At 53.9% G+C, this 9156-nt stretch overlaps 1 protein-coding gene across 1 annotated transcript; it reads right to left on the bottom strand.

Moving 5' to 3' along the window:
• Positions 1 to 6565: 6565 nt before the first annotated feature.
• LOC117194552 (death-associated protein kinase related-like) lies at positions 6566 to 8667 on the bottom strand (the record flags this gene model as incomplete). The annotated part of the gene is made up of 1 exon (XM_033399100.1): positions 6566 to 8667. A coding segment is annotated over exon 1 (2034 nt), but the record flags the coding sequence as incomplete, so codon positions are not given.
• Between the last annotated feature and the right edge of the window lie 489 nt (positions 8668 to 9156).

Raw genomic sequence — 9156 nt, 5'->3', positions numbered from 1 at the left:
TCATGTCAGCGGGGGCACGTCACGGCACGGCACACGACAGACACAACAAAAAAAGAAAACAAAGCACAACAGCAAGACAACGGAAAACAGCGAAACGAAAAAAGACACGAAACGGTTTTGGCACGTCCGACCATCGCGACCTCTCGAGCGGGTGGACGAGATGAGAGTGGCGGACGAGGTTCATGGTGGAACTCTCACATGTCCGCCAACTCCCATACTCTCTCCTCCACACTCGAATGGCCCGATCGCCGATCGTCATTTACCGGTGCTCTCACCCCCGGTTCCACTTTCACTCACCCCAATATTGAGTGAGATGAAAGTAGTCCGAGGGCAGCAGCACCGATAAGTAGGCAATGGAGAGTTGTAGTGGCCGTTTGTTTTAGTGGCTGTCTGTGTTGTTGTTGGGCAATGGCCCGTGTCTAATGTTTGTGCTGTTTGAATTGGCTGCTCTGTTGGCGGGGGATGGGATGGGAAGTGGGAAATTTGCCTGCTCCCGTATAACCGCCCGGATACTTTCAACTTCCGGATCTTACGATCCGGGCGCGAGACGCTCCGAAGAGTCGACCGCATAGCATCTTGTGGGCGGTTTAAATGGCTTTGTTGGGGCTTTTGGCAGATTGGCGAAGGTTGGCAGTGTTAATTTTGGTCCTGCTCAGCCTGATTTGGTGTTTAGTGACGTTTGAAGTGGGTGGGGGTGGGTGGTTGTGGAAATTGGCTGGGCATAATTGCCGAATTTGCGACCGATAACACACTGGGCATTGAGATGCAATTTAAATTTGAATTTGCTTTTTGGTGTGTTATCGGTCAAAGTCTGGTAATTGCGTGGTATTTTTGGTGATACCACATGTCAAGAGTAATTATGGGAATGGCAAATAGGTTGGGAAGAAGAGGACGGAAAAAGGTAAAACTAATCAGAAACTACGAAAAATATACAATTAACTACAGAAAAACTACATTAATTTACAAAAACTTAATTCTAATATCACAGGTAAGTAACTAAAACTATCTACGGACATGCAAAAACTACAAAAAACAACAGGATTGACATCTACAACAAGAACATTGATGCAGACAAGGTAAAATAAACGATAATTGACATACATTTACACACATATAAACATATTAATTATATTTATTTTATTTCTAACAGGAGGACAAACAACAACGGAGCACCGGCAGGCATATCAAACGCAATGCGAACATTACGCTGTATACCGGCCGGCTCTGTTGTCCCCCTGTGTCTTGTTTAGTGGCGATGGCTGGATTGATGGTGTTGGCGTGCATCGTGGGCAAAGTTGGAGATGGCGAGCGGCTCTAGTCCGGCCGCCCACGTTGCATCTGTCTGTTGGTTTAATGCAGCAGACCGAGTGGCACTGATCCGGCTACCCGAGATGCGTTGTCCAGTGTGTTGGCGTTGACATCGGTGTGTGATGTCAGACTGTCATTATTATTGGCCGCATCCAAGTGGCAACTGGTCCGGCCACCAGGATACGTTGTCGATTTACTTGTTGATTGGCCGCATCCGAGTGGCTGCTGGTCCGGCCACCAGGATGCGTTGTCAGCAGAGTTGGCCTGGCCTCCTCGGCCACGTTCGTCATCGGTTCAAAAAAGGCCTCCTTTTCCGCCCCTTTGCAAGAAACTTGATGATGTTCATGGCGAGGCAGCTGCTGTGGGGGCAGCTCTGTCTAGTGATTGGCAGGTACGTGTGTTTTTGTGTGTTTTGGGCGTTTTTTCGTGTTGGCGTGAATTGGCTGTTTTTCTTTGTATTTTAGTGGCTGGCCTCTGGACTTCTGTTGGAATTGACGGTAGTGCTTCTGATGAGGCCTCCAAATTTCGCCCATTATGCCTCGAGAGAATTGCAGGAGTGGCGAGGCAGCTGCTGGAGGGGCAGCTCTGTCAGTTTAATAGCAGGTGAGTATGTTTAATGGTCATTTGCAGATTGCTGTTAATTGTGTTTAATTTTGTCTATTTTTAGGTTTTATTGCCATTAAACTTCTGCTATTTGGCGCAATCAGTAGACGCCGTATAATCCGTCGCTTTCAAAGTCGCCACTGGATTCTCCATTTAGAAACCTACGTAGGTCATCGTAAGGCTCTTCGTCGGTCCATTGGCTGTCGTCGTCCATGTCCATATCCGGCTCACTGTCCGATATGGCTACTGCTGCTGCTGTATTGGCGGCTGGTTGTGATGGCGGCGGGTGTGTAGGTGCTGTTGCCTGTAGTGGCGGCATGGCTGCCAAGCCCCCGCCTCTAGCCTCTGTCAGGTTTGCGATCAGCGTGGCCATTGCTGCCAACCTTTCCTCCAGCATTTTGAGTTTAATGGCGCTCTCTTTTAGATGTTTGGCACAGCTGCCATCGCACTGAGCTGCTGGCCGCCGCTGCTGCTGGTGTTGGCGTGGCGTCGGAGCACGATTTGGGATCGGCTGCATCGGCTGGACCCTCTGGTGTTGGCGCCCCCTGGTCGATGGCTGGGGATGATGGTCGCCATACCGATGCTGCTGCCGATGCTGCCGATCCGGTTGGTGTTGGCGTTGCTGCTGCGGATTTAGGAGTGGCTGTGGATGTGGCTGCTGCTGGCGACGTTGTATTGGCTGGTGTCGCTGTTGGCTTGGCTGTGGCTGCTGTCTGCGACGCTCCTCCTCCCTGGCGACCCTGTGGGCCACGAGCCTCTGCCTTGTAGGCGCTGCAGCCCTTGTAGGCGCTGATGTGCTGGCCCTGGCAGTTGGCGCATTTGTGATTGGCGGCCCTTGGCTTGCTGCACTCCGTCGTCAGATGTTCACCCGCGCATTTCATGCAGACAGCAGCTCGTCTGCAATATGCACGGGTGTGGCCAAACACCTGGCATCGATGGCACTGGGCAGGGTCACGGGAGACTCCAAGTCTCTCAACCGTGACGGGCCTCCCACCCAGGCGTCGCAGCTTCAACACCCCGCATTGGCCACGGTCCGGTTTGGGGGCGATCTCAGCCTCGAAAAGGTTGAATTGGCGGCTGCAATCAAATAGATCGGTGATCACCCTCACAAACCGAACCGTGAACCCCTCGTTCAGCATACTGCTGCGAATCCAATCCGGCGGCGTGGAGTGGGAGAGTCCTCGGATGAGGATCCTCAAGCCACGTTCCTGGCTGGGCTGATGCCCGAATTCGCCGTGCCGGATGTCATCGTCGGTGGGAGTGGCAGGGGTGTTTGTGATGGTGATGGCGGTGGTGGTGTTGGTGTTTGTATTGGCGGGTGTATTTGTATTTGTAATTGCGTTGGCGTCATTATTTGTATTGATATTGTCAGTTTTGTCTATGTGAATGGCTGGTGATTGTCTATGTATTGGCTGTTTTTGATGTTGGTGATGGCTGTGGGTCTGGCTATTGGCATTTATAGTAGTGGCAGAGGCAGGGGCAGGGGCATGTGTTGGCTGTGCAGATTGCGGCAGAGTGGCAGGATCGGCAACTGTGTTGGTGCTGGCTGCATGTGCCGTCCGTTTCTGCTGCTTCTGCTGTTGCTCCCGCAGCTCGTGCTGCCTCAACTGCTCCTGAACAATAGCCTCCAGCTCCTCCAGAGTTTGCCTTTTCTGGTGATGGCGGCCCCGTCGTCTGGCCTGCTTCCTCTCACCCTCACCGTCATCGTCACTTCCACTGTCGATGATGGCGCGGCGTCGTTTTGGTGTTGGTGGGATTGGTGGTATTTGTGCAGGCTGGGCATCGAGCTCGAACCAAGGTCGACACGCAACGGGTTCGATCCGGTCGTGTGTGTGTGTGTGGCTGCCCGTTGGCCGTTTTGGCGCTCTGCTCCTGCGCGTCGGTTTGCCGGCTCTCCTCCGTCTTCTCCCTCTCCCGTTACTCTCGAACGGTTTTGTATGTCCGAGAGCGTGAGAGGCGGGAAAAGCGGCAGCGAGAGCGGCGTCCTATCGGCCTTTCCCTTTGCGTTTGGCGGGATTTTGGGATTTGGCGGGGTTACGGGATTTGCAGTTTGTATTGGCGCTGCTGTTGCTGCTGATTTGATGGGTCTCGAGGGGGGAGTGGCTGTGGCCGTGGATAAATCGGCCATGGCAATGGCTGGGTACTCACTGGCATTGGCATTGGCTCGCTGCTCCTGTTGGCTGCAGCCGCAGTCGCTGTGGCGTCGGCGCTCTGCATTGGCTGGGGCGTTGGTGTTGGCGCCTGCGCCGAGGGCTCTGCTGATGCTGCTGCTATTGGCGGTGTTGGTGTTGGTGTTGTTGGGTGCTGCTGCTGCTGCTAGGGCGCCTCTGCGGGCCGCTCTGCCGCCGTCGCTGTGGCGTCTGTTCGACCCTCGTCTGGCCATTGCTCTCGTCATAGTTGTTGTTAGTTTGTGTATTGGCGATTTGCTGTCTGTTTGTTGTTTTCCCTTAAAAAATGACATTTATTGGGGAGCAGAAAGCTTGTCGATAGTAGTAGTGGTGGTGGTCGTGGGGAGGAAGGGACTTTTTGTCATGTCAGCGGGAGCACGGCACACGACAGACACAACAAAAAAAGAAAACAAAGCACAACAGCAAGACAACGGAAAACAGCGACACGAAAAAAGACACGAAACGGTTATGGCACGTACGTCCGACGATCGCGACCTCTCGAGCGGGTGGACGAGATGAGAGTGGCGGACGAGGTTCATGGTGGTACTCTCACATGTCCGCCAACTCCCATACTCTCTCCTCCACACTCGAATGGCCCGATCGCCGATCGTCATTTACCGGTGCTCTCACCCCCGGTTCCACTTTCACTCACCCCAATATTGAGTGAGATGAAAGTGGTCCGAGGGCAGCAGCACCGATAAGTAGGCAATGGAGAATTGGAATAGCCGTTTGTTTTAGTGGCTGTGTGTTGTCGTTGTCGTTGGTTAGCGGCCAGTGTCTTATGTTTGTGCTGTGTGTAGTGGCTGCTCTGTTGTTGGGGGATGGGATAGGATGGGGGGGGATAAATGCCTGCTCCCGTATAACCGCCCGGATACTGTAAACTTCCGGATCTTTCGATCCGGGCGCGTGACGCTCCGAAGAGTCGACCGCATAGCATCATATGGGCGGTTGAAATGGCTTTATTGGGGCGTTTGGCAGAGTGGCGGAGGTTGGCAGTGTTAATTTTGCTCCTGCTCAACCGCATTTGGCATTTAGTGGCATTTGAAGTGGGTAGGGGGTGGGGCGGAATTGGCTGGGCATAAATTGCCGAATTTGCGACCGATAACACACTGGGAATTGATAAATGCATTTTAAATTTGAAATGGCTTTTTGGTGTGTTATCGGTCATAGTCTGGTATTTGCGTGGTATTTTTGGTAATACCACGTGTCAAGGGGAATTATGGGAATGGCAGATAGGTTGGGAAGAAGAGTAAGAAGGTAAAACTAATTAGAAAACTACGAAAAATATACAATTATCTACAGAAAACTACATTAATTTACAAAAACTTATTCCTAATATCACAGGCAAGTACTAAAACTATGGACAAACTATCTACGGACATGCAAAAACTACAGAAACAACAGGATTGACATCTACAACAAATACATTGATGTAGACGAGGAAAAATAAACGATAATTGACATACATTTACAACATATAAACATATTAATTATATTTATTTTATTTCTAACAGGAGGACAACTACAACGAAGCACCGGCCGGCATAACAAACGCAATGCGAACATTACGCCGTATACCGGCCGGCTCTGTTGTCCCCCTGTGTGTTGTTTATTGGCTGGCTGGTTGTGAGTATTGGCGTGCATCGTGGGCAATGATGGTGTTGATGGCGAGCGGCTCTAGTCCGTCCGCCCACGTTGCATCTGTCTGTTGGTTTGGTGCAGCAGACCGAGTGGCACTGGTCCGGCCACCCGAAGATGCATTGTCCAGTGTGTTGGCATTGGCATCGAAAAGTGATGCCAACGAATCGTGATATTGGCCGCATCCAAGTGGCTGCTGGTCCGGCCACCAGGATACGTTGTCGATTGTATTGTTGTTGGCCGCATCCGAGTGGCTGCTGGTCCAGCCACCCAGGATGCGTTGTCAGTAGAATTGGCCTGGCCTCCTCGGCCACGTTCGTCGTCAATTTGTAACGGCGTTTTGAGTGGCTGGTGGTCCGGCCACCCAGTTGAGGAGGTGTTTGCTTTGGCGTGTGATTTTAATTTGTGTTTATTTGCAGGTACTTGTCGGCGTTTGGATGCTGTTGCTGGCGACCCTTGTCTGGTTTGTGTTGGCGTGAGAGGCGTTTGCAGGTGAGTATATGTGTTTATTGGCAGCCTCTCTCCTGATTCTCCTTCTTCTTTTGCAGGATTTGCTGGCGTCCGGCGGCTCAACACCAGGCCATCCCGCCCTCACATAATTGGCATGAGAGACGGGTGCGACCCAGTGGAGCGGCAACAGGCGCCAGCATCTGCGTCGTCGTTGGAAATGGCAGCTGTATGTTTGGAGTGGCGTGACGTCACGGCCATGGTCAGGCGGCAGCGTCATCAGAAAGGGGCCTCCTTTTCCTTCCCTTTGGCAGGAATTGTCAGTGTTGATGGCGAGGCAGCTTCCTGCTGGGCAGCTCTGTCTGGTGATTGGCAGGTAAGTGTGGATTTAATGTGTTTTGGCCGTTTTTCGTGTTGTCGTGGCGCATGTGGTGGTGGTGCAGATGGTGGGCAGTGGCAGTAGCTTTGGTGCTGCTGCTTGAGGCTACAGCGGTGCTGGCGACCGTGCTGGCTGGCCCGGACGCGGACGCGGACGCCAGGCGATGGCTATTCAGGAGCAGGGTGGCCGTGCTGCCCGAGCTGGGACTGCTGCCGGGGCTGGGATTGTTGCTGTTGCTGCTGGAACTATTGCTGTTGGCGCCGCTGTTCTGTGGCTGCTTCTTATAGACGGCCATCAGCGGGTCGGAGGCGCGGCGAATGCTGTTCATTCGTGCTGCTGTCGCGGCTGCTGCCGAGTAGCTGATGTTGCTGCTGTTTCCCCCTGCACTGCGTCGCATATTGTTGCCGTTGCTGCTCCCGCTACTGCCGCCGCACCCGTTGACGGGACTGTGGCCGTTGTGGCTGCTGGTGCTGCTGTGTCCGGGGCAGACTAGCGTCTCCTCCAGCTGAAACTTCTTGACCAGAGCCTTCACCGAGGTGGCCGATCCATGGGACTCTCCCGTGGGTGCCTTGCGGATCACTTTCGGTGTGGTGGGCGCATCGGGAAAGAGTGTCAGGGTGGCCACCACTGTGGCGGACTCGTCGAGGCCGTTGCTGCCCAGCTGGATGGTGGCCTGCACCGGGGGCTTCTTCACAAATGTCGCCGTGTATGTGTTCTCCTTGTCCGAGTCGGAGGCTCGACGTGTGGGTGTCACGATCTGAGTGGGCTTGGCGGACAGGCAGACCGTGTTGCTCTGTCCGTGTCCATTGCTGGTCAGCGTGTGTATGGCTGTCGTTGTCTCTGTGCTGGTGCTTGTGCTGGTGCTGCTTATGGGGCTTCCCAGGAGCTTCCCGGTGGCAATGGGTATTTTTGAGATGCTGCTACTGCTCCCATTGCTGTGGGCCCGATGGTGGCCATTGTGCGTGGGTTTGTTGCTGCCACTGCTTGGCTTCTGTTGCTTTTGTTGTTCCTGTGACTGCTGTTGCTGTTCCTGCTCCTCTGCCTTCTCCTCGGCCACTGGCTCCTCCACTTCCTCATCCTCAAGGTCGTCTTCTTCCTCCTCCTCTTCCTCTTCCTCTTCAGCATCGCTCTGAGCCTGCAGATACATTTGTCTATCCATCGAGCTCTCATCCTTCAGCCAGACATGTTCCAGGCATCCAGCGGCACTCATGCGATCGTTTGGCTTAATTCGCAATGCGCGGCGTATGAAATCGATGGCCACTGGCGAGACGCCACCGAATAGGTTGTCCGGAAAGGTGAGCGCACACTGCGAGATATTGAGGAAGGTCTCCTGCTTGGTGTCCCCGCCAAAGGGCGAGAAGCCGGAGAGCAAGACATAGGTGAGAACGCCCACGGACCAGATGTCCGTCAGCAGGGAGAGTGGCCCGTACTGGAGCACCTCGGGGGCCACGTAGTCGGTTGTGCCGGCCATCTCGCGGACATTGATGCCCTCGCACACAACGCGCGAGATCCCAAAGTCATAGAGCTTGAGGCCATCTTCTATACGCTCGCCGGCGAGCAAAATGTTCTGTGGCTTGAGGTCCAGGTGGGCAATGGATCGGTCGTGGAGAAACTTGAGAGCCTTCAGCACCTCTCGCATGCAGTGGCGGGCCTGGGCCTCTGTCAGGCACTCCTCGTTGTCCAGTATGGTCTGCAGCTCGCCACCAGTGGCCAGTTCCAGCAGCAGGGCTGTGTCCGAACGGGTCTCGTGCACCGCATTCAGATTGACAATGTTCTCCTCGCCCTCGCAGAGTATTAGGACGACGATCTCGTGTTTGATCTCCTTGTCGCTGCTCTGTGCGCGTCGGCATCGCTTCAAGAACTTTGCCGCGAAATGGGAGCCCGTGTTCTTGTGAATGGCACGGCGAACGGCGGCGAATTTGCCCCTGGCAAACGGCGTCTGTTCCACCTCGTAGATCTCGTTGATGTCATGCGACACGAGCAATCCGTTAAAGCGTTCGGCATCTACATCCAAAGGGCCATCGCCTATGGGAAAGATTCCCTTTTCGGTGAACATGATCTATCGATCTGTGCCGTGTCGCCATTGACGTTTTTTTTCTGTGTTGCCCTGTTTTCTTTTTGTGGTGTCTGTCGTGTGCCGTGCCGTGCCGTGCCGCCCTTCCTCCACCACACCCATTACTTACCTTGACAAACTTTTGTTCCCGTCCACATCATAAAAAAAAAGAGAATAAAAGTGCCAATAAATTACATTAAACACAAACACACACACACAAGAGACTTTTCAATTAAAAACAACAAACAGGCAGCAGATCGCCAACACACAAACCAACAGCCAGCCATGACCAGAGGAATGGCCAGACGAGGGTCAACCAGACGCCACAGCGACGGCGGCAGAGCGGCCCGCAGAGGCGCCCTAGCAGCAGCAGCAGCAGCCAACAACACCAACACCAACACCGCCAATAGCAGCAGCAGCAGCAGAGCCCTCGGCGCAGGCGCCAACACCAACGCCCCAGCCAATGCAGAGCGCCGACGCCACAGCGACGGCGGCTGCAGCCAATGCAGAGCGCCGACGCCACAGCCACCCAGCGAGTGAGTACCCAGCCATTGCCATGG

This window comes from Drosophila miranda (genome assembly GCF_003369915.1).
Source record: "Drosophila miranda strain MSH22 chromosome Y unlocalized genomic scaffold, D.miranda_PacBio2.1 Contig_Y3_pilon, whole genome shotgun sequence".
NCBI lineage: Eukaryota > Metazoa > Arthropoda > Insecta > Diptera > Drosophilidae > Drosophila > Drosophila miranda.
The sequence above is the reverse complement of the archived record's forward strand: the minus strand, read 5'-3'. Positions and strand labels throughout refer to the sequence as shown.